Source organism: Numida meleagris, chromosome 2 (genome assembly GCF_002078875.1).
Source record: "Numida meleagris isolate 19003 breed g44 Domestic line chromosome 2, NumMel1.0, whole genome shotgun sequence".
NCBI classification, from domain to species: domain Eukaryota; kingdom Metazoa; phylum Chordata; class Aves; order Galliformes; family Numididae; genus Numida; species Numida meleagris.
The window spans coordinates 21,293,451-21,319,068 of record NC_034410.1 but is presented as its reverse complement, the minus strand read 5'-3'; the positions used below and the strand labels follow the sequence as shown (position 1 = coordinate 21,319,068).

General features: G+C 39.8%; 2 protein-coding genes and 2 long non-coding RNA genes across 8 annotated transcripts in view; 2 read left to right on the top strand and 2 right to left on the bottom strand.

Annotated features, from left to right (window-relative positions):
* STEAP2 (STEAP2 metalloreductase) overlaps window positions 1-5,232 on the bottom strand; it is a 24,371-nt gene extending 19,139 nt beyond the window's left edge. For 3 of the 5 annotated variants that reach the window (XR_002435608.1, XM_021388259.1, XM_021388260.1), the window contains exon 1: window positions 4,395-5,232. The gene's annotated coding sequence lies outside the window, so the exon portion shown is untranslated. The remainder of the gene's footprint in view (window positions 1-4,394) is intronic. The other 2 variants (XM_021388261.1, XM_021388262.1) reach the window with 1 other exon arrangement.
* On the top strand, window positions 7-7,899 carry LOC110394415. Its single transcript, XR_002435609.1, has 3 exons — window positions 7-4,027; window positions 5,249-5,357; window positions 6,273-7,899. It is a non-coding gene; the product is annotated as an uncharacterized LOC110394415 (long non-coding RNA).
* Window positions 12,892-25,604, bottom strand: STEAP1 (STEAP family member 1). Its single transcript, XM_021388671.1, has 6 exons — window positions 25,396-25,604; window positions 24,502-24,585; window positions 22,557-22,661; window positions 19,891-20,403; window positions 17,774-17,938; window positions 12,892-16,045 (listed from the first exon to the last, which is right to left on the bottom strand). Exons 3-6 carry the CDS (start codon window positions 22,647-22,649, stop codon window positions 15,788-15,790), a joined length of 1,029 nt encoding a protein of 342 aa, XP_021244346.1. The 5' UTR covers window positions 22,650-22,661; window positions 24,502-24,585; window positions 25,396-25,604; the 3' UTR covers window positions 12,892-15,787.
* LOC110394706 overlaps window positions 25,474-25,618 on the top strand; it is a 17,246-nt gene continuing 17,101 nt past the window's right edge. The window contains exon 1 of the long non-coding RNA XR_002435811.1: window positions 25,474-25,559. This is a non-coding gene — a long non-coding RNA (uncharacterized LOC110394706). The remainder of the gene's footprint in view (window positions 25,560-25,618) is intronic.

The window sequence follows — 25,618 nt, the reverse complement described above, 5'->3', positions numbered from 1 at the left end:
ATTAATGAACAAAGATGAAAATGAGGGCAACAAGTTAGATTTCTTCATTATAGAGTGTGATCTGTTGAACAGCATATTATTCTTGACTTCCAATCTAAAACCCACATTTATTACACACATGTACCACATTCCATCCAAAGATAAAAATCTGATTTAGAGGAACTCTGGTGTGGGAATCCTGATCTTAGATATACTGCACCTCAGTTCTGCTGTCTATAAAACTAAGATGATAGTTCATTTAGTTTTGAAAGGGGATTGTGATGAGAGCTACGTATTCTGGTTTATCTGCATTACAGCAAACATGATCAGTTTTGACAGAAGTCAATTACTTATAGTGCAGTTCTATTCTGAAAGGGGATAAAAGTACTGCAGTGATGTTTGTTTACAGTTTTAAAAAAGGATTGCAATGAGAGCTACACATAAAAAAAATCTATCCTGACCTATCCTGCATATAACATATACTACTATTGTGATAATGTTTCTTAGTTTGTCATGATAAATTTCACAACAGTTTTCAAAGCTGTATCTCAACTTTTTTTGGGGGGGAACCCAATAAAGGTTATGTGAAAGACAAGTGGGTGAAATAACTGTGTCATCTACAAAGATCAATAATTCTGTCAGCACACAGAAACTCCTCTTTATATTTGAACAGATCTTTGTATGAAAGCGTGTTTAAATTCACAAAGGGAATTAAGACTTACTAATCTAAAAGCAAGAGTTTAATTTAGGCCAGTTTTACTACTTGAATTGAAAGCCGTTGAAGAGTGAAGTATCTACATATCCACTTCTGATCCAGGGTGCATTTCAGGTTAAGGATGGAGTGACCTTACATGGCACATGTTTCAAACTATAACTACTGTTGTGAGGTCCAGACATAATACTGCATCATCTATGACCTTCAATTTCAGATGGAAGAAAAAAAATGGAACTCTCAGACAGTGGAGAGTAACATTTTTCAAGGCTGACTACTGGATTCAATACTAAACATCTCCGAGTTATTTTGCAACAACATTCAGCGTACAATCTGCCTGCTCTGTGTCACATTACAGCCTAAGTTTTGAGCATTACATGACCACAAGAAAAAAACAAAAATAAATACCTTAACCTTAGTTCCCCTCCTATTCAAAAACAAAGCTTGTTTCTCCTTTGCCCATTCAATATATTAATTAGATATAAGGACCTTTCAAAGCCATTTTTTTCCTGGTTGCTACAGACTTATGGAAACAAGTACATCCTTCTCATAAGAATAATACATGTTGCGTATATTCCTACTCAGCTATAGGAACTTATCAAAGTTACATTTATGGGGACAAGAAAAACTTTTTTGTACTATCAAGCACAGCACCCTGACTTGCTAACTAACATTTGTAACGATGTCACTACTTTCCCATTCTTCCACTTCTTTATGTAATAATGAAACTGGATCTATGAACACATAGATACTGATGGCTCTGAATGATATTTTTCCATCTTCAGCTGCCCCAAAATATTGAAATAACACAAAACAACCCTGTGCTTCTGAAGTGAATGGTCAATGAAATAATGAGAATAAGCATATAAAGAAAATGGGAGAACTATATAAAATTTTAGAAAGCGGAGATAGCTGGCCTGAGACTGGCATAAGGACAGTGAGTCCACAAAAGCTGGATTTGATTAAAAAATTATGCTGTTTTTATTGTGGCATTCTATACTAGCCAGGAATTAACACGAAACTCTGAAAGCTGCACAGTGTTACAACTGCCATAGACGGACATCTGTTTGACTTACTCACCCCAATCTGGGAACAAGCTGCCCAGAAGTATCCAGTGGCAAGAACAAGAAGAGAAATTTCCCAAGGCCTGTTCATGAGATCACTAACGACACAGTCAGGTCAGGCTACCAGATCTGGCCATGTATATGGTTTAACCACGACCAGTGCAAGGGTAAGGGATTCAAGGACACGGGTCATGAACATGCCTAACAGAATTTTCTGACTGGGCAGAGAAATAAATCCCAAAGAAAAGCAAATGAGATGTATTCTATGAGAAGTTAATGGCAAAAATAAATATATTTCACACAATAACAAAAGGTTAGAAAGTTTTAAGACTTAAGTTTACCGTTGCAGTAAGAGAGGCTTTGCAGAGGAACAGAGGCAAAGGCTCACCAAAAATTAAAAGAAATACTGCTATAATTTTGGAGAAAAGAGGTCAAAAGGCACAGTAAAGCTGTAACAAGCACACACACACACACACAAAAGACATAAGAAAACCATGAAACTACTCTCCAGAAGGAAGCATTCACATGAAACCACAGTTCTGACATAAGCGGTTTCTACACTCTAGAATAGGAATAAGCTCTGAAAATTAATGAAAGGAAAAGTTAAGAAGGAGTTAAGGGAAAGCATCATGTTGCTTTTTTCCTGGGAGCTACCAACAATAGACCACATAGAAATGAGAATGAAGCTCTTTCTGAGCAACCATACAAGATGCCAGTAACCAGTGGGGGACTTCACCCACCCATCGGCGAGGAACACCACACCCTACAACCAAGAGAATCTTTGTACTCCACAGATTTAGAGGAAGCTGTTAGAAGAATGGACTGAAGGGAGAAACTTACCAAAATTGTACTGAGATTCTAAAGATGAAAAATAATATGTTAAAGTGACCACAAAATCCATAGTCTACAAAAAGATTCTAACAATGAAACTTTCTGGTAGAGCACATTGATTTTTATGCACTGAAAAACCATTGACTTCTTTTCTTGCCACATGAACTGAAATGTATCTAACACGTGACCAAAATACCAGCAATTCATGTGCCCTGGTAGGTACACATCCAGGAAAATAACAAGAAGATCTGTACTCTGATCAGCTGAGAGATATATATCAACTAGATATGACAGAATATGTATGCATTCACCGTATGATTACAGAGGTCCATTTCAGTTCATGCCATATGATGTGAAGGTAACACAAAACTTACAGAATATGTACTGCGAAATATAACAACAGAAATGGAACTGCCATGAGAAAATGGGCAACAAGTACTATTCAGCCATACTGCAGCCTACTTCCAATTTTTGTCCAAAGAATATCAAGAATTAGGACATGATGAATTGCTCTGCTGAACTGGATTTGGCATACTGTCCAGTTTCTCATCACCTGTTCTAAGGAAAAAAGAATATGAGGAATGGTATAAACTAACAGAATTTATATTTTTATGAAATAACCTTAGGGAACAGACAGGCATGACTCTTCGGCTCTAAGAGATGGAAGAAACCAGAGTTGGAAGTCACTGGAAGGCACCAGACTCAACGCACAACAGCAATTCAGAGGTAAGAGAGTGTATAAGACCGAAATTAATCTGCAGGGAGGCAGAAGGTAAGGTAATTTAAAAGACAAAGATAAGATAAAGATTTTCAAGTCAGCAGACACTTGTGAAATCCACCCTTGATGCCTGAAGAGCTGACAGAAGCAGTGCCTTTAGAATGCAGAAGGGACGTGAGAGGCAGACAAGTACATATCTTAAAACAGGAAAGGAGGACTGAGGGAAGCAAAAACTAGTCATCTTAACTTCAGCCTCTGGAAAGATTTTACAGCAAGTTGTTGAGCAATCAACTTGTAAACAGCTAGATGGGAAGCTGATAAGAAGTAAACTAATCCGGGTTGTTTAGGAATGGAATGCAAGAAAACCCACCTCTTACAGAACGACTGCCTTTGAGTATACAAGAAACAGCAGGAGTGATACAAATTTGACGTTTGTCCTTAGATAAGCCTAAGAAAACACGACAGAGCTATGACAGCCAGAAGGGGACACAGCTGCGAAGAACCGCTGTGGAAAGCGTAATCCCTTAAGGAGAAAACCGAACAAACGGAAAACCTGAATGAGTTGCTGATGTGATTAAGTGCGTTCTGCGCCGCTCTCGGGACAGCAGGGTAACGCGGAGCCCGGGGACAGCTGCGGTGAGCGGCCCGCGCCGGCCGGGCGGACACTGACGCTGTGGGGGCTCGGGCCCGGAGCGGCGGCTGCGGGGCGGCCGTCTGCCTCAGGTGAGCACATCGCAGCGCGGGGCGCGCGGCGGGGCCCGGCCAGATGTAACGACAGCGCTGTCCGTGACGAGAGTGGCGACCCAGAAGCCCCTCGCTCCCAAATTTCCGCCCCGGCCGCCTCCAAACCGGGGCATCACGGGGCCCGGCCGCGGCGGGCCGCCGCCGCCGCCGCCACCGCCACCCCCTGGGCCGACCCTCCGCGTCTATCCTAGCCTCCCCGCTCCGGGGAGCCCGGCACCGCCAGGCCCGTAGGAGCCCGCTCAGAGGTGGGAGCAGAGAGGAGCCCTGGCGGGACGGCGGTGGGAACAGCCGGCCAGCGGAGGCGTCCGGCGGGGTCGCGTTCCCCTCCCGCCTCGGCCCCGCTCACCTCCTCCCGCCCGCCGGAGGAGCAGCGCCACCGCTCCGGCTCCTAAGCCTCCAGCCCCGCAGTGCCGGGCGGGCGGGAAGGCGGTGCCTCCCCGCGCTGCAGCCCGCCCCCTGCGGCCGCTGCCTCCGCGCTACGGCCGGGCGGGCAGCGAGCGGTGGCGGTTCGTGCGTGGGGATTGGCCCGGCCTGCGGGGACGGCAAAGGGATTCGAGATGCCCATGTCCGTCCCGTCAGGTGAGGGGAATGCACTCCCCGTGCTCGCCATGAGCCCGCCGTGCCCTGTGCGGGCGGTTCTATGTGTTGGCGTAGCGGCAAGTTGTGGGGATGGACACGTTCAGCTCTGCAAACCGCAAGGCCTGGATTTGTTGGCTGAGGAAATTTCCAGCTGAAGACAAATGCAGCTTTATTCTGAAGAAGCGTGGCTAATTTTCTGATTTGCCTCACGAGTTATGCCTCCTGTTAAGCGCAGCTGGATGTGAAACAACGTGCAACCCTTCACCCTTTAACACACTTAAAACCAACACGTACGGTGATGCACGTTGTTTGTGTCTCAGCAAAGGCTGACACGTGCACAGATGGAGTCAAAACCCTTCTGCCGTCCTGTGTGTAGGCACTACCTGACCATTGAGTCATGATGAGACGTATAAACATTATTCAAACATTCATTTCAATAAATGATCACCAACAACCACGCTGATGAATTGGAAATGGGCAGAAGAACCTTTTAGTTGCACTTCAGAAGCCACTTTTTCCCGCATATATTTTATATTTTCCTGATACTGAAAATGTATATTTTTAAAGTGTTACTTAATCTGGTAAAAACATGCATGGAAAATCTATTGCCTGGTTTTCCAGACAGTGTTTTCAGCTCCCAGACTGAGGACTGGTTCTGTGCTCCATAGAAATCAATGGAAAAGTGAAGTCCACTGACAGATATCTCAGAAATGAGCTGGACCCTTCCCTGGTAAGAAATGGCTTTTCAGCCTTTTGTGTGCTAATATTCCTTATTTCTTTGTTACTGATTCAGAAGCTGTCATCCTGGGCTTGATTTTCCATAGCCAACAAGTTCAGGAGCCTGGGATTAAAAGTTTTATTCCAACCAACAAATGTATCAAAAGAAAAAAAAGGAATATTGTTTTCTGCTGTACTTGTGGCTGCTACTCCTTATGTGCTGCTTCATGTGATGCTTGCAGTCATCAAAGTATTTACCTTAAAATAGGCGTATTCAGTTATGAGAGTAATACATGCACCTTAAAATGATGAATCACATTTAATGAAATTGTCCTAATCCTGTAACATTCATTTATTTGAATTTTAATCTTGGTGAGAAGGCTGTAATATTGAATGTTCATGATTGTTTTTTTTTGTTTTGTTTTGTTTTTTATGACTACAGCAAAATGTCTTGAACGTACACTCCCACCTCTAGGAGTTGACCCATTATAAGATCTGTGTTAATTTTGTATCAGGGAGGTGTTTTTTTTTCCTGCACAGACAGAATGGAAAATGGTCCCTGAATTCTGTTACCTGGTTATTGTTGTTGTTTTGGGTTTTTGTTTTGTTTTGTTTTGTGTGTGTATGTAGGTATTGCGCTTGTGATTGCTAACTAGCTGTATTTTCCATGTGGAAGCATCACAAATTCTCTTGACCAGCTGTCTGCCAACTCAGACTCTGACCTTTCATGTCTAACTTCTCTTCTCAGTAATGTCACTCAGTGTCATTTCTCACCAGCATTTAATTTCTTCTGTAGCTATTTCTATATGTTGCTAGAGTTAGTGAATTACATTCAAAATCAGTCATAAAACTGTGAATTGCATTATTTCAATGTTTTGCATCTTAATGTTGATAGGCATCTCCACTTTCTTTTTCTGATGTTTTACAGAATCGTATAGGATGTGAGGGAATGACTTGATGCCGTGTCAGGGGAAGTTCAGATTGGATATTAGGAAAAAGTTCTACACTGGAAGAAGGCTTCCCAGAGAGGCAGTCATGGACCCAAGCCTGTCCATGTTCAAGAAGCATTTGGACTATGCTCTTAAATATATGTGGACAGTGATCTTCAGTATTTGGTTTAACTCTTACACTGTCTCAAGAGACAGCAGTTGGACTGCATGATCCTCATGGGTCCCTTCCAACTCAGGAGATTCTTTGATTCTGTGAAAACGAAAACCAAGAATGGTCCATGGTCCTTGGTCCTTGGACCATTGTACTTTTCTCTTTTTTGTTTTGTTTTTAATGTGATCCTTTTGCTGTCTGTGTGCAAATCTATCTGGCTTTAGCCTTTGCGCATAGTGGCAAGCAAGAAAACTTTTTGAGTTGTGGTCATCTACCAGCCTAATTAAACAGATACCACTAAGTTGATATGTAGTACATTTAAGCATGATGACAATTTGGAGAGCTTCACTTGATCCTATATTTTCTTTCATGTTTTTGAGGTCTTACAGTTTGAGTATTCATGTTTAAACCTGGAACCAAAACAGCTACAGCCTCCCTTCCTGATCCATACAAACAGGAGAAGCATTAAGAGGTCCCCATTTTGCCTCAAGTTTTGCCTGAGGAAAAGGTATTTATATACCTTTCATATATGCTAAACTCATTACAAAATTGGACCACGTCTATTCAGTAAAATTATGAAATTAGATTAGATAGCTCTCTTGGATTATATACAAAGATCTATAGACAATATAATATTTAGATGTCTTCTTAAAGGACTGTCTTTAAGCTATTAAAAAAAGTAGATTATGTTTTCTTAGCAGGTGTTTTGCTTTCTTTAGGAGAGTCCAGGGAAGCAGTATTATTTCTTTCTTCCCTTAAGGGATGGAACATAACAAAGGAGTTTCCAGCTTGCAAATGGAGACAGATATTCTGGTTCTTCCTCTTGGCAAAGGGAAAACAAAGCCCCAGGGTTTTCCCCATGGAAAACAAGTGAAAACAAACACACAAAAATTTGCTTCCTATCAGGGCAACAAACCCAAATACAATAATTTCTGGCATACTAGCCTCAATACAGCCAATTTTGTACCTTAGCAGAAAAATGCAGATTTTCCAGATGGGAACATTCAGGCTAACTAATTTTTTTCTTATGCCTGCCAACAATCACTTGCAAAATAAAAATTATACCTCTTAAACATTCTTTAAAAAGACAAAGTGAATCTGAGAAATTTAGAAAACGGACTTCTTCTCTTTTTTTGTAGAGACATCATATATTATTGTATTCCAATTTTTAAATTAATTTGATGATGTTTTTTTATAAATGTACTCTTTTTAAGAAGTTCTAAACACTAGCTAAACAAAGAATAAGAAATAATGGTAAATGCCTCAACTAAAATATCATCCCTTTGCTCTTTGTATTTCATCAGTTTGTGAGGTCCCCTGTTCACCAAAATTCCAGGTATCACCGCTCCTGTCAGGCCACATGGATTCTGAATTACCACAGGCAAGGAAAGAAAGACAAACTGAAATAAATAAATAAAGACATTTAGATAATTTTTTGAGGTAGAGGAGAGAGAAGGAGAATAGGAATAAAAAAAAAGAAAGAAAAAGAAAATGGAAAGAAAGATAGAAAGAAGAAATCCTTTCTAAAGTGCATTTAGTAAGGCAGAGGTAAGAATACTTAGCAGATCATGTGAAACAAGACAGAGCGTATCCTTCTTCCCAGCAGACGTACAAATTAAGGCTGATTCATTCAAAACAGGGGACAGATACCCTACCAACCCTGAAAAAAAAAAAACAAACAACCAAAAACAACAATTAAAAAAACCAACCCCAAACCAACAAAAAACCAGAAAAGATCTGGGATTATTATTTCATTTTTAAGGCAGTACAAATAATGGTGAGTATTGTTTTTACTTCTATGATCTGGTAGATAGATTTTGTATACCAGAAACAATCTGAAGGAAGGAAACCTCTCCTAGCTTTCTCTGACTGTGGTTTTCCATAACCATTGTTGAGGCACGACTAAGGAGTTTCAGGATCTTTGTTCTTTGGCCTTGGGTAGAGCACAAGACCTTTCCACTTTTCCCTATAAATTTTGAAACACCATTTGCTTTGTGTTGCAAGTTACAGAAGGTCACACTTCTCCCTGGTTCATGGCTGCTCGTCTTAAAAGGCATCATCAAAGTGGGACAGCAGGTCCTAAAAATGTGATCTTGTGCCTGCAACAATTGTTGGACCCAAAGCTGGGGGAAAAACAGATTGTTTTTAGAATACAATCACATCCAGAGTAAATCTTTCTGTCAGCTGACTTGATAACTAAGAATAGAGGTCTGCCCTTCTTAGTGAAACATTCATATTGCAAAAAATAATGCAAAAGTCATTTAAAAGACTTTAATACTTGCTTGAATACCAAAGCATCTGATTGAAGCAAAGGCTACATTGTGTCTTGACCACCATTTGCACATAAATCTAGCATGTTTGTATTACTAACAGTTTAGGACTTCAGCTCTTGCTGTCAAATTTCCTTCATGAATCTGCAGACCACAGGTTTTGTGTAACAGCAGTAGAGAAATTAAAAACAATCAAGATCACACTGTATAGTATGTAGCATAATAGAAGTGAAATAATTTTAATTGGATATTTAAGAAAAGGAAAAAAGAGGCAGTATAAGAAGGATCAAGGTGGATCAAGGAGGAACAAGAATAACAGAATAGAGGAAAAGTGCATTAAACGAGCTTGTCAAATGTTATGCTACATACTACACATTATGGTCTTGATATTTTTTAGAGGCTGTTTTATTGAATGGCCCGCAGCAGAATAGAGTCCATCCCAAACTGGAGAAAGTGAACAACTTTTTTTCATTTTGTCAAGGGAAAGGCAGACTCTAAATATTTGTGTATCTGCAGAGGAAAAACCTGACTCTGAATAGCTAAGTAAAAATCCCATTGAATTCACTGGAAATTTTGCCTATAAATGATGAGGATTAAATATGTGCAGTAGAAGAGTGATATCAAAACAAGGATAAAACCTGAAGTCATTAGCTATTACTTCTCTAAATATAGTCTAATGCACCATCTAATTCCCTGGTTTCAGTTGGTTCCTTATTTTGCATAGGCAACACTTCAGAGTGGTTTAGCTTGGTTGTGTCTTAAATAAATGCTTTCCTTCATTTTACACAGCACTCTGTACAGTTTACCAGGAAGCAAAGTAGCAATGTCTGTTCCAATAAAAGCACAATTTGTTTGAAAATAAAACAATTTATATTTAAACTGTTATGAAAAGTGGAGCAATAGCCATAGCCCATGTCCCTCCAGCTTCAGAAACAGTTATGTTCTGCATCCAAAATAAAATTGTAGGGCTACATCCCAGAGCATAATTCCTCCAAATTACTCATAACCTTGCTGATGTTCATACATATCTGTGGAACGTGAATAGATTTCCCCAGAAATACCTCAAATGGTATGTCACAGATAAAGACATGGTTGCAACTTAATAGGTTCTGCAGGCCAAGCTCTGCATACACTTGGGCTCTTTGTTTTTGTTCATTCCACTCTCCAGCTCCATGTGAAAAAAACTCGCATCCCCTCTGTTTCAAAGATTCACTTCAGGTTCTTCAGATTCCACGCTGTCATTGACTCGTCCTTCATTTTACCCATCTCCTGTACTAAAGATTTCTGTTCCCTCCTATGTTGGTGATATTGCATTCATTTAATTACTTTCCTCTGCGTCCCTTTCATTTCATAATGGAATCTCCAGTTGTCCTGTTTCTTCCCATTCCATGTTAACACCTCTTTGCATAGCTTCATAGTCCCAGCCTTCCTCTGCCTCAGAATACCCTTCTCTGTAACAAATTATTTGGGGATAAATAATGTAGCATGTTTATATTGTGAAAGTCCTAACTCTACTGAAAGTTAGAAGGTACAAGAGAAAGCCTACTTTTATAATGGATCCCATCAAACAATTGTTAGATTTCTAAACTGCTGCAGAGATGCACAAGGTACCCTGTAAGTGGCTCGTTTTTTTTCCATTCAAGTTTCATTTGCTTTTTTTTTTTATTTTTTTCCCCTGATTGTATAGATTTCCCCAAATAGAACATTTTTGAATGAATCAGATGCACTGTTCAAAAGTTATCCTGACACGTGCACAAGTACTGGGGGACAGATAAGGGAAATGCCGTCCAGTATATGAATCACAGGACTGAACAAAAAGGCAGAGGACAAATCAGAGAAGTGTTATGTGGTCATTTTTCAAGTCCAGCAATAATATATTTCACAGATTTTCAAGTAATGGAGACATTCACATTGAATATCTTTCAGCAAAATACATCCAACAAAACAACGTAAGCTTGTATATCAAGGCTTCATGACTACAACTTACAACATCGACTGGCCTTTCAAAATACCCCACACATGCCACACTTCTTTTTTAATAGTGAGTTCCACAAATGAAATGTAAGGACAAAATATTTCTTAGCATACTTAGTAAATTAGCTCCACCACACCTACTCAAATGTTACATTAAATCTATGGAAAAATTCAAACAATGATGCAAAAGTTGAACTTTGACTTAACTGAATTCAGTGAGATTTTGTTAAAGAGTTCAAGGTTTTACCAAAATAAGTTATTTTACTATCAGCAACCCACATGCTGATAAGATCAAGAAATCCAGGCAATACTGAAAAAAAACAGTGGCAATGATCAGCCACTGAGAGACGAAGTGATTACAGCAGACTACATTCTGCAAGGGTGGATTCAGCATATTTTCAAAAATCTGTCTTTATTTTTTTCTTTTGTTCTTTAAACAATTATTTTTATAAGGTCATTTTAAGAAAATCATTTTAAAAGAAATTAGTCTGTATTTCAGAAATTAACACATTTCCTGTTATTGAGGGAAAAAAGCAAAAATTGTGGATGTAGCAGAAAAGAAAGGAAGAATTGAGATCATCATTTCTCAAATAAAGCCACACAGTTGACAGTCATGTAGAGGTCAGTTAGTTTTGTTTTTTATTGACAACTTCTTGAACACATTTTTCCCCACTGATTCATGGAAAACTAAGAACTTGACAAATAAGTGAAGCAGTGGAACATTCTTGCTACCAGAATTGGATGAAATAATTTAAGCTTTCAGTTTTAGGGGCACTTGCAAAGGTATAAAATGCTTTAAATTAAAAATTATCTTTACACCATTTAACTAGAGCAAGTGCTGGATTCTTCACCTGGGACGGGGCAACTCTGGATTTATGTACAGGATGGGGAAGAGAAGCTGGAGAGCAGCCCCACAGAAAGGGACCTGAGGGGGGGGTTCTGGTTGAGAATGTGAGGCAGCAGTGTGCCCTGGCAGCCAGAAGAGCCAGCTGTACCCCGGGGTGCAGCAGGCCCAGCACTGCCAGTGGGTGAGGGGAGGGGTTGTCCCACTGCTCAACACATAAAGCTGTTAGAGAATGTCCAAGGGAGGGCTATGAAGATGGTGAAGATTCTAGCGGGGAAGACGTAGGAGGAGCAGCTGAGGTCCCTGGGTTTGCTCAGCCCAGAGCAGAGGGGCTGAGAGGAGGCCTCATGGCAGCTGCAGCTCCTCACAGGGAGTGGAGGGGCAGCGCTGAGCTCTGCTCCCTGGGGACAGTGACAGGGCCCGAGGGAACGGCATGGAGCTGTGTCAGGGGAGGGGCAGGTGGGGGTTAGGGAAAAGGGTCTGCGCCAGAGAGCAGTTGGGGCATGGAATAGGCTGCCTGGGGTCATGGCCCCAAGTGCCAGAGTTCAAGAAGTGTTTGGACAGTGCTCTCAGACACAGGGTTCGGATTTGGGGTGGTGCTGTGTGGAGCCAGGAGCTGGACTCAGTGATCCTTGTGGGTCCCTTCCAACCCAGCAATATTATACGATTCTATAATTTCTCTTCCTGTCCTTCATGCTGGCTATGTGCATGGCTGTCAAGTTAATTACACCTTAGTGCATAGATCTGGATGAATCATTCTTTTCCATGCATTACTTTTAATAGGATCAAACTCCCTGGTCTGGTTAACTTCATGACTTTAAACACTTCTGTTAGCAGAACTGAGAGAACTGAGAAGAGTGGCCAAAGGGAGGGGCAGGTTACAGTAAAGACTGCTGTCAACAGGAATTGACATTAAACCAGAGCCAGCACAGCCCTTGTTCTGGCTTCCTGGGCACATTTTCAGAATAGTATTATGGGATCTGGCTATTCCAGGTAATCTTGGCACAAAATTCCTCAAGTCCCTTTAACAATTTAAAAGTTCTCTCTCCAGTGAGTTTCAATTCTGTATGTCTGATTTAATTATATTTGTGATATGTAACAACTTAGGGAATTACTTTGCAGCTTTTGTGGAGGCACTGCAAAACCACTTACACTAGAGTGATGGATTCTCACCAAATACATCTGTATTACTTTTTCCTCCTGAATGTCTTCATCATTCTTGATCTTCCCTGGTCTTTGATCAATGTTTTCAGGGATTATAGGTCTTCCTCCAAAGCACTCACAGCTAGCTCAGCTTTCTGTTGCTTCTCATAAATTCTCCTATAAATGCTAGAATACATGGACTGTCAGTTAAAAGATCTGTCAGAATTTATTTTCATTACATCCCTTTATCAAAGTGTTCACTAGGTTTTTCATATCTTTGTCTTCTCTCCTTTGGAAACTCCAGACTCTTAAGTCATCATGGGGAGAACGATCTCCCTTGACTGAAGACATTTTATTGTTCCTGTCAGCAGCTCTTCTAGTTTTTAACATGCCTTTTTTGCCCTTATGCAAGACTGGTTGTACAATTACACAATGGCAAACACAATATATACATTGAAGCATTTAATGATTCATAATTTTATAAAAATAATCAATTACTATACAAATAAGTGTATACAAGTAAGTGCCCCAAATTGGCACACACATCATTTTTATATATTATAGTAGTATGTAGGCATAATAATACACTGAATTTTGAACCACCTACATAAATTAAAAGGCACATACACATTTATTTTAATTAGTGTTGAACTAAATTATATCTATTACAAAGGGAGACATAAAATACTGTCAATAGCATTTTCTTCTGTAGCCCTTTTTCCTCCTTACATGACCCTTCCCACTCCTGTTGTATCTACATGCTTTAAAAGCTGGAACACACTGCAGCAATGTCCTGCGAAGCAATACTATTCCAGTATTACAGATTGGTAAATGAGTGAAGTCATTTCACTCATTTCAGGTGAAGTCATTTACTAAAGACTAAAGCAGAAAACAGACTTGATAAAAGGTCTCAAATTCTGGCTGTAAGCATTCATCACTACTTTATAAAGAAAAGGCTATCTATTGCACGGAAAACCTGGCTCCTATTCGAGATTTTGTTTTGTACATGCCATACAAATAGCTTTGAATGGCCACTTCAAGGAGTGTTTTCATTAACCTCTCTTCAGTTTTCATTCCCATTTCAAAGGGTTGACTTCTATGACCAGCTATAAACAACTAATCCAACTATTTGACCAGAATTTAGTGAAATTGGACACGGAATTAAATTCTCCAGACTTTCTTAGGAGGGGAGCAGCAGAGCTGATTCTGGAGAGAGCAATTTAACACGTTTTGATAAAAACAAACAATCTGTTAAAGACTGGGGTTGTTTGCAGTACTTAAAATCTCAGCTTAGTCCTAACTAGTAAATTTGAGCACAACTTTTGATTAGCTAGAGGAAGAATAGCTAGTAGAAGACAGTTTAATTACTTTATCGTTGCACCGGTTTAACTTGTTCCAACAAAAAAAAAAATGTATTAAGGTTTTTATGACTCCTGACAACAAGTGCAATTAATATTCCAAGTAAGCCTTTGATATTTTTTCTCTCTATCATGACTTCTAATTAATTTTATTTATTTCCTTTAAAGACATGTAAATGCTAATGTATTGACAACAACACTTTTAGAAATTTCTGAAGTTCACAGGCTGGCTTTCTGTGTTTTAGTGCTCACCTCTGTCATCCATTACCAATAGACAATGCCACTCAAGTCTCTTCAGTCTATATTACACAGGCCACCATGTCCCCATTATTTTCACAATACTACATCAAGTACAAAACAGAAGCACAACTTTTAAATTGCAATAACTGAATGGAGTTAAAATCAGGAAAATACAAAATGTAGTAGTAGTTATTTAATTTGTTATTTATGCCCAGTATACCAAGTCCACAAATGTAAAACAGAATCATTAGCACCACTATCATTTTACATAGATGTTGTTTTCCTGTTTGTTTAATACCAGAACCACTGCAAATCTCATTTGGATGATTCCAGCAATAGGTGGCATCGTCAATCTGTGTCCTAGTCAGCTCATGCAGGGAAACTGGCAACAAAGTTTCTGATGCTGTATGAAAATATTAACTACTGCATAAGGTATTTAAAATAGATGTTAACAAATGAATTATTCAGATAAAGCATTCAGACAGATCTATGTGAAACAAAGAAAGTGAAGTTTCATCAACTTATACTAAATTTTAAGTAAAAGCAAATGCATTCAGAAGCAGTTTTACATGAAAATCTCACCAAATCAATGTCAAAGTTCAAACATCTATTTTTAATGATTTTCTTCCAGTCACACAATTGTGCTGGCCCTATAGTAAAACAGTAATACATATTTACTCAATGTGTGAGCTATCCCCACTGGAATAATTTGTGTTAATAAGGATTAACACGTGTCAAAGACTGCAGGCTTAGGTCAAAAGCATGGAAAATTTCCAGCATCAGAAACAAAAGAATATGTTCATGGAAAAAAAAGAAAACGCTTTATAGTTCTAAATAAACAGACACACCTAGTCCTGTATAAGATGTAGATCTGAATCTAAAAACTCTTTTTTTTAGACTGTCCCTAAGCTTCAGGAGAGATTTCCTTTGCAAAGTTCCCCAGACTTCTGCTTACTTGATTGTTTAAATTCAAGACATGGTGGGAATGCAGATTTTCATTTGACTCTAGTGCTAAGGGATCCCTTCCGCAGTTAAACATAAGATGCAGGAGATAAGGGGGAACAGGACAATAAATACTCAAGTTGTTGTCCCTTTTTAATACTGAGATTTAACCAGGGAACAAACGTGGCTGTGGGATGCAGAAAGCATTCCTGGATTTTGTGGCGTAATGATTTATTTACTCTCTGTGGTCATCTGGAGCAATGATTTATGATTGCATTTTCCAGTGAAAGAATTACAATTGAAGCAATGAAGCACTGGCATTTTAAGAGCAGTGAGTCAGAAGAAAGAAATGATCAAATACCAGTACACCAAATAGATTAAAGTGTAAAATTAATGTTTCCAATTCCTGTCTCAACAGCTCAAATTGCATCAGGTATTCCATACCCCTGCGGCTGAAATGAAAAGTAAACAAGAAACATCTAAGAAATAGATGAAAACAAAGATCGCAAGCGAACATTTTGTTGACATGAGCACATTTACATACATCAGATAGGAAATGTCCATATTTGACCTATAGTCTGGAAGTCAGGTTGGTTTGATTGGACTGTGTATTAGCTTCCCAGCCACGTCTGATCTTTTTTATCCTCTTCCTGAAACACGGGAGGAACAGTATGCATTTACAGAGCAGGACCACAATAGGAAGAAAAACTGCTACCATAAATGAAGGTGGTGTGTACCAGACAAATTGGTTAACATCAACCCACTTATTCCAAGCAAACACCAGTGCATGAACTGTGCATAGCAGCAGAGCTACATATCCTATCTTGCTCTGGAAAAAGAAAGATAATAGTTAGTTAGTTATTTTTTCCAGCTTGGCAAAAGATTACTCTGTTAAGCAAATATGGAAATCAAAAAGGTCCTCAACCCACACACCCAAGTAATAGAAAAAAGAACATTAAGTTTGAATTAAAATTTTAAACCTATAATTCAAGCATCCAATTGTACCCATATGCCACCTTGAAAAAAAAAAAAGGGCGGGCCCATTTTTCTCCTCTTGTTATGATACTGCGATAATATACAGAAGAAATAAAGGATTCCCAAAAATGGGTCAGTTCTCAGTATCTCAATTTGTAGATGTCATCTGTATCCTAATATTTTTGTGATAAATTATTATGAATTCAAAAGCAGGTTTATGAACAGCTTAATCAATTATTTGCAAAGGGAATTTTTAAAGTCAGTTTAAATCAGCAACTGTACTAAGTATAGTACTATGATAAATTTGGCTTAGGATTTGAATTTCAAGTGGAAAGGAAGAGTTATGCTAGAGTTAGTAGCAATTTTGAGTTTCCTGTGCACATAATAACCTTGTTTTTATTACAAAAAATGGAATTGCCATCAGCATGAAGTCAAACACTGCCTTTCCAGCTGCTAAATTAATAGGATATGATTTTCAAATATACAAGTTATTTGTTTATGAAACGAATCCAATATATTACTATTACTCTTCTGAATTTCTTCACAATGATAATTTAAAAAGTAATCATGTGCTGGGAGATGCCCTCCTAGACCAGTCTATATAAGTCTCTGTGGAGCTGACAAATTTTTCCTGCAACTGGTGCATTAAATAGAGTGGACAGAATCCCAAATCACTAATTGTCAGAAAGTATACATTTCATATCTACTTTTCAAATTGTTATCATGTTTTTAAATAACAGGTGCTCAACAGGTCTTCAAATGTTCAGATTTTGGTGTTCAGAGACCTAACTCAACACTTGTTTAACACAGTATGATCATATTGATGTGGAACCACCCCTGATTATTATTGTATTTTATTATTATTTTATTAAAAATATATTGTTTACTATATTTTGTATTATTATTATGCTATATACAGGGAACTATGAGAGAACCAGATACTTAGGTGAATGAAAAAAACCCAAAACATCTGTAGCAAAACTATTTACTAGGCAGGTTTGATTATATGTCTGTTCCTTCTCAGAATGCCTCATTCTCTGAATACTTTTTGGAGTGGGTTGTGTGGCTAGTGACAATGCAGATGGAAAACATTTCCATGTCAGAAGGTAAGCATCTTCTGGATTTTCTAGGCACCAGGTACTGCTCAGGCAGTACAGAATAGCCAAAATGGCTCCAAGTGAGCAACAGGCCATTCTTGTGCAGCGTAATCCCATTCTGCATGGCAACACTGCGAACTGGTTCAGTACCATCTATTTCCAGTTCACCAGGACACAAGGCTTTCCTGAAACATAAAAGGCCCAGAAGATGACTTCAAGATGACGTGATTTGGAGCTTTCTTTATGCCCTGAACACGACAGTCTTTTCTCATGCTAAAATAACAAATGAAATGAACATTTTCTCTCTCTCTCTCTTTTTTTTTTTTTTTTTGGTGAAGCAATTAAAAAGGATGCTGAATAAACTTTTACACTGGTTTCTTTAAGTATTCTGTATTCGATATTTTTAACTATGGATGATGTTAGCAGAAAACATACAGTCCAAAAATTGAAGAGTGATGACATGAAATGTTAACATTTATGTGTACCTGAATATAATGGAACTCTCTCCAGGTCAAAGAGTGACTGACAGATGGGATTGATGCTATTGCCAATAAGGCCAACAAAGCAAGTCCCAGAATTCCTAGGGACACATAAATCTCCATTCTCCAAACATCATGTTCAATCCAGGCATTTTCTTTTTTTTGTTTGACCTGCAAAAAGAATCACAGAATAGTTTGAGTTGGAAGAGACCTTTAAAGGCCATGTAGTCCAAACCCCCACTATGGGCAGGGACGTTTCACTACATCAGTTTTCACAAAGCCCCATCCAATCTGACTTTGAACTCTTCCATTGATGAGGCACCCACAGCCTCTCTGGGCAACCTGTTCCATTGCCTCACCACCCTCAACCACAAAAAAATTCTTCCTTATATCCAATCTAAATCTACCTGTTTTCAGTTTATAACTGCTGCTCTTTGTCCTGTCACTACATGCCCTTGTAAAAGAAGTCATTCTGTCTCCTTTGTAAACTCCCTTTATATACCGAAAGGCCACAATAAAGTCTCCCTGGAGCCTTCTTGTCTCCAGGCTGAACAACCTCAACTCTCTCAGCTGTTTTCTATAGCAGAGGTGCTCCAGCCCTCTGGTTATTTTCCTGGCTCTCCTCTTAACCTGCTCTAACATGTTCATGTCTTTCTTACACTGGAGACTCCAGAACTGGATGCAGTACTCCATGAGGGGTCTCAAGAGAGTGGAGTAGAATGGAAGAATCATCTCACCCTTGTCCTGCTGGCCATGCTTCTTTTCATGTAGCCCAGGATACAATTGGCTTTCTGGTGCACTTAGCCACTTTCATAAAATTCAGTTGTTTTCACAATGGTAATTAGGAAGTAAGATGTGAAACACAGTATTTTTGTTTGTTTCAATGTCTCTGAAAGTAACTAACTGCTGTTTAACTGCAATGAAAAAGTCCCCACTGGTATCTGCAGAGCAAAATAGGCTTTAAATGAAAAGAATGTACAGATTGCATCAGCATCTTGGCTCAGAAAAAACTTGTTCTGAGGCACGTTAGCCTGTCTTCACAGCAGGAAAAATCCTATTCTTTGACAAAAAAAATCCATCTGTAACTAAATACCATACCTGGGAGCTTATAACAACAGGAAATATATTTACAGCACTGTTTTATGGTGCCAATTTAGCAGGCATTCTTAACGACATTATCGTGCCAGAATAGCCACTTAGTCCTGTTTATTCAACAACAACTTGGTGCATTTAGCTGCACAGAATACAATGGTTGATAAGGATGAAAATAATAAGCGGATGTCAAAGCTTCTCCTATTTGTAACAGTTCTTTGATGCTATTAGAGATCACCATCATATAACATGCTCCAAATATGATCATTTCTTCAGCTGCACTTAAGAAATGGAATCTCATAGAAATTCCTGGTAAACCATTCAAGCCAGATTACTTGTAAGGCTGATCTTCACTGTTTTCATCAAGTTGTTTGATAGAATTCTTAAGAAGAAAATATCCTACTCTGCTTTTATTAAAACATTATATTAGACTTCGAGGATATTAAAACTACCTTTGCAGTTTACACCTTATATTGGAATACTCCTTACAGTGGAATACTCATGGCACTCAGAGTGATATATATCTAGTAGATACTCTCTAGTCATAGAGGACCTTAGATAGCTTTGCAAGCCATTTATTACCCATGACTTGGAAGCATGATAGAAATTGTTTTAATTGGATTGTTTTAACAAGTTAGTGTGCACCAGCCAAACTGTGGAGTCATCAGTGTTCACAAGTTTAGCCTGTGGCAAATAAAAATTATTATAATTTAGCTCAGCTTTGTTGCTGGATAATTCACTTGACAAAGATGATGTCTAAAAATAACGTGTGCGGCAGTTTTTGTTAGATTCCACTGGTGCTGAGAAAATTAATCCACACTAAATTAACACTGTGCCAAAGACTTATGTGTACCTGTGAGGCACTTATAATTATTAAACACAGAGTCAAAAATTTGAATATACATTGGCACAGCTGTGATGACTCTTGACTCCCTGTTTCATGCTTCAACTAGTAGGTCCTGCTCCATTCCTTAACAGTGCTTTGCGGGTAGCTGCTTCAAAACCAGAGGCAGTTTCTGAACTCATCATACCTGCTGGAATGCCCAGTTCAGCAGCTTGTATCTGTATGATCTTCTCATCGGATAGCATAGGCTATAGCAGGCGTGCATCATAGCGAAAAAGAAACTGAGAAGTCCAAATTGCTTTCTTGACACCATCCATCTATCCAGCCACAGGGGAAACCTTCTGTACTTAGTGCCAAAGTACAGCTGGAAACCAGCAGCTAATATTCCTGGCAAATATACCAGTGCTAAAAGGGTAATTGAAACCACTGGTAAAACTTTGTTTATGACAAGAATTGGAATTTTATAGAAAACACTTTCATTTCTTGTTATAAAAGGATATATGACATCTCTCAGAGAAGTGTAAATAAATGTCAATAATGAGATCACAGATGCTATCTTCAGTGGCATGTGCCACCTGGGGAACAAATCCTGCTTGTAGTGTTGCTCTGAAGAGTATTCAAACTCACTAAAATGGTGTGCTTGATGTAAATTAAAAAGTGCAGCTACTTCCGGTGGATTGGTGACTTGCATATCCACGTTCTGGAACGGACAGAAAGGAAATACCAGTGAGATCAAAAGAAGATTAAAACTGTAATCACAGTATTTGCTATCATAGCTTTTATACTATGCATTACTGAAACCATAAACAACCAATACGCACACTATTAGAGACGAGGTAGCTTGAAAATATTACATTTCAAACAGTACACTCAGCAGTTGAGCAATTTAGTGTTGATTTCCTATTCTTCATTCCTTATGCATGGTGATTTCAAAACAGATTTTCCAGGAAGTTAACTACACCACAAGAGAAGATTACGTTATACAAAGCTTCTCTAAAGCTTCGTATGATAGGCGCTTGAGATTTCAAAGATTTCATATTTCAGCTACAAATTTATTGAAGTAACTCAAATAAATATGTGCAATAACAGAATCCAGAGACATGGCAATACAATATTTCATTTAGTCACTGCTGTTTTAATGGCAATTAATTTAGGGAATAAAGATGTAAGTAGAAATATTTGGGATACAGCATATTAGCTGTACCCCTTTCAACTCCAGGTTCAATTCCCAGACTTTTCTTTCTGTCCTCCCTTAATACAATAGTGTTCTCTTAGCTTTTATGAAAACTTGTGAAACTGAGTCACTTCAGTTCAAAAGGCTGAATCTTTTACTGCCAAGTTGTCATTATTTGATTCTAATTTCACCAAAGATCTTGGCAGAATTATCACAGGCTTTAGAAGGAGCTAAGATGGGACAAAATATTAGTGTGTTATAGATTGTTTTACACTGAGATAATGTATTTAAAGATCACCCAATACCGATGGTCCGGAGAAGAGGTATTTGATCAAAACAAAAGCACACGCATGCCCCAACAGCAGTACATGGCAGTTGATGCAGCAGACAGCTGTCCAACAGGGGAGGCTGGGACTTCAGAGCATTAATAAACACGCAACTCCTTTTAATATTCCAGTAAAATGTAAAGTGAACCTGAACCAATGTGGCAATAGCTCAGCTTTAGAATAACTAATGTTGCAGGTGTCCTGATCTCCAGAAAATGATATGCCAATGTCAGGTCCAAGGAAGGCAGCTATTAGTAGTTTTAAAGACGTAAGCTGGCATTCACAGAATCATAGAATCATTTAGGTTGCAAAAGACCTTTGTGATCGTCAACTTCAAATCTTGCTGCTAGGATACAGGAGATTTGCCTATTTCTGCAATATCACCTGTCTTTGTTCTTAAGAATCAAATATATTGAAATTGATTAAGGTGTCAATTAAAACAAGCTGTTAATTGTAAATATTGCAGAGGTAAGTGGATGCAAGTCTTGCATTCATCTTCTCTGATACGGGGTGTTTTGCCTTCTATTAACAGAGAGATAACAAGAGTACATTGCTATCTTGCTGTACAATCTTAAATGGAGTCAAGGTAGCTTGTTCCTGCATGTCTGACTGACTTGCTTACAGTGCCTCAGTAAAATTAAAGGGCATAGTCTTTATTAGGGTTTTACAGTTGAAGAGTTAACTCATGCTTATCAACTGATAAAAATGTATCCTTATAATGAACAGGGAAGGTATACCCTAAGTAACTTGTATTCTGTAGTCAGTGAAGAAGAGTGCAGTTCATGCATTACACAATGTGATATTAGTATAAATTATATAAACTGAGATACACTTCTGGGCCCAGTTTCACCTACAGATTCCAATTTCCTGAAGATATAGTTTGTAAATTCAGTGTTCCACAGACTGTGAGTTCACATCAGAATAGCAACTTGTAGCATAAACTACTGTCCATCAGCAGTTGCAGAGTTGGAGTGGATTTTTTCCCTTTTTTTGTGTAGTGTGGAAAACTTATAATGTGGCAATTATAAAGACTCCATCAAAGATAAATCTTAAATTCCTGTTCAAAAATCACAAATTATTTCTATGGAGCTTTGCTCAGCAAGTAGAATGCAACTAACAATTAATGACACTTTTAACTAGCCCAAGATTGTGCATTTTTTAAGTATGGAATGTGATTTAATTGAATCAGTTGCTCATTGTCTTTTTAATCTCTTCATGTCAGTGTTGTGAGAAGACTTTACAAGTATTGATGATATGCCAGTGTTATAGGAACACGGTGCATTTGGACAAAATCAAACAAAAGACTGCAATTTTCTGCGTGGCATATGAACTGCTCTATTACAGAAACATTACCAAGTCGCTAAGGTTTTCTCGATTTCTTCTTGGCATGATGTTCTGAAATGCATTCTGGTCAATGGTATGACCACCACCTTCCCTCTTCTCCATTGCAGAAACTCCCTGCAAAACAAACACAGGATATAAAACAGGTTTTGAAATGCCCAGCTGGAACTTTGAGACCTCTTTGCCCACAAAATGTTTTCTTCCCCCTTCTCCATCTGTTTGACAGAGAAGTTGTTTTTTTTTTTTTTTTCCTAAGTGGAGAACATATGAATCAACAGAACAAAGTAACTGAAGAAAAGTAATATTTAAGCTAAATGCCTGCATCGCTAGTGGAATGAAAGATTTAATCTAGGGTGAAGGTTTTTAAAATAGAACAATAAAGTTTGAAACAGCTTTTGTTTGCGGAATAATGGGTAAAATATTATAAAGATGGATTTTTGATAAGTTTATGAAAAGCTTCAACAAAACAGTGCCTAACCTGATAAGAGACAGAACTTGTTGATGTAAGAAACCCATGCCAATTTGTGGTTGCTAGTACTTTTTAGGTTTTATGATTCAGATGTTTAGGCTTGGTCTACCTAACAGTCAGCCTGTGGCATCAAGATTGTCAGGAAACAGGATTGTCTGTGCATGGTTCCTTCAGTGGATGAGTCCCACAGTCTTCTACTATCTGGTACAAGGGCTTGCTTTCTACTAGGCCACAAGACTTCCAAAGCCTAAGTATTCTTTTCCTAAGAGTTTATCTTCTGATATTTTTCCCTCCTGCTAACAAGCTCTCCCTTTGGGCACAACCTTTCAGCCAAGTGCTGCAGAGTAGGGTCAACAAGAGCTTCTCTCCAAAGGTCAAGCCATTAACCCTTTCCTATCCTAGCTAATGGGTAGTTTGTATATCCTGCACACAAGAAAACATACTGCTACAGACACATTTCTACTTTTTCCCCCTATTACTAAAACTAGATCCAGTGATTTTTATCACAGATATCTTCAAGTCTCAGCTCTTCCAGTCCCACGATTAGTTAGAAAATTCCTTTACCTGTTTTGATATACTGTATTTCTAGTTGTTACAATGGCAAATAATAGTTTACAGACTTCAATATAACTTGCTTACTTGGAAAAAAAACTAAACAGGTAACAAAGTGGTTTCCAGATCTGTTTTTAAAGGAACAAAGAATACCAAAGGCAGTCACACTGTACCCCCTGATTTTTAAAGTATGAAGTAGAGGGGGGAAAAAAAAAGGATGTAAACAAGACTGAGACTGACTTTTTGCTTTCTTGCATAGTGAGACTGACTTCTAAAAACTGTTAAAGCAGCTTATGACTCACATCTTTGCTGCTTTGTTTTTTTTTTTTCTGTACTGGCCTCAGATGAGCTTTCAACTGTTAATATCAGCTGCCTACAGGGGCTTACACAGTGATCCTAGCCTCTTTGGAACTGTCCTCTTCTGGCTACCATGTTGTCTAGGAGGTCCAAAAGTGTATTTTTGATTAGGAAGCTTTGTGTGGGAGACCTTAACTTACCTAAGTCTCACACTGCTATCACTCCTAATTTAGAAATTACAAATCCAGAAACAGCTTCTAGCTAAAGGTCTGTATTGGTGTTGATATAGTAAATAATATCATGATGAGAAAAAAAAAATCAAGAGCTGGTCAGTTGCTGATCCAATAAGTTGATTTTTGGGAAACAATCTTTAATAGAATCTTAAATGCCCTCTTAATGCTTTATGTGGCAGGAAAAAAAAACATGGAAAAAGAAGATAGATTTGTGTGAGTGAATGCATATGCTCTAGCAGGGAAACATATGGGTTACAGCCATGCGACTGCATTCAAGGAAGCACAGCCACTGAACCACTATGGTGCGCTTGGCTTCTGACACCAGAGTTAACACAGACTTGTTTTTTATACACTAAATAACACTGCACAGTAATAGCCTTAGGAAACCTTAAATACAAACACTTACAGTTCTATTATTCAGCGACTTATGGATTGTCAGAAAGAACTCATCTACAGCATGGCTCCGTCTGGAACATGTGTGAAGAAAGTCCTGTGGAAGACAGAAACCAATTACAGCTGGGTGTCAGTCACAATTGCTCTAAAAGAAAACAGCTGTAGCAATGTCCATCCTCCATGCACACCCCTCACCCCACACCCCAAAGGCAGTAGTACCACCAGCTGGGAACGAGGATGGAGGGCTGAGCTCCCGGTGTTGTGAGCCCTGAGAAAGCAGGCTGACGATAGTGCTGAATTAGCAGGGACCCAAACCAGGCGGACCTGACTGCAAAAACATCCTTCCAAGCCAATGAAAGGTTTTCCTAAATAAGAGTTTTCAGTGCTGGCTCCGTGAGAAAAGAAAAAATGGCCAAAATAAACAGACTGAGATAACAACGATGAGGGGATGGGAGAGCGCGGGACAGGGACAGCGCCCCACTGCGCCCTCGGCACCGCTGGAGACGACAACGTGACAGCGCTGGGACAGCCGCCTGCCTTCAGCGGGGCTGATGTACCGCGCAGCACACGGCGGACAACAAGAACTTGTCGTGCCCCACAGCTCACGCAGCCCGTCGGGAGTCCCGCTGAGCTCTCCGGAAAGCCTCACAAAAAACGGCGGGTTCGGAGCTCGCTCCCCTCCGTCGGAGCACGCCTGGGGCGGAGGAACCCTGCTCCGGGCCTCGGGCCTGGGCCGGCCGTCCCGCACCGCTGTTCCGGGCCCACCGCCGGGACCCGCCCGGTGCCGTCCCGTCCCGGTGGCAGCGGGCGGGCGGAGCCCCGCGCCGGAATCCGGCGGCAGCCCGGCCACGCGCCCGCCCGCAGCTCGGCCAGCGCCGCCGCCTCCCGCCGCCCGGGGCGCACCCACCTCAGCCCGCCGGCGGCACAGCCTCTTCGGCCCGGCGGGGGGCGGCGGCGCGGGGCTTCCCCCGGTAGCACGGGAACCCGGCGAGCCCCAACGCGGCTCCGCGAGGACGGGGCGAGGCCACCGTGCGGGAGCCGGCGCGGCTGCGTCGGGGAAGGCGGCCTCAGGTTAGTCCTGGAGCGCCCGGCAGCCTCCGAGGAGGGGAGCGGCGGGGGCAGCCGGCCGC

Coding starts and splice junctions, on each gene's coding strand:
- STEAP1 (XM_021388671.1), bottom strand. CDS start 22,649: ATGGAGAAGAGGGAAGGTGGTGGTCATACCATTGACCAGAATGCATTT. Junction 20,404..22,556: donor GAGAAAACCTTAGCGACTTG/GTAATGTTTCTG, acceptor TGTCCGTTCCAG/AACGTGGATATGCAAGTCAC. Junction 16,046..17,773: donor GAGAGTTCCATTATATTCAG/GTACACATAAAT, acceptor TTCTTTTTCCAG/AGCAAGATAGGATATGTAGC.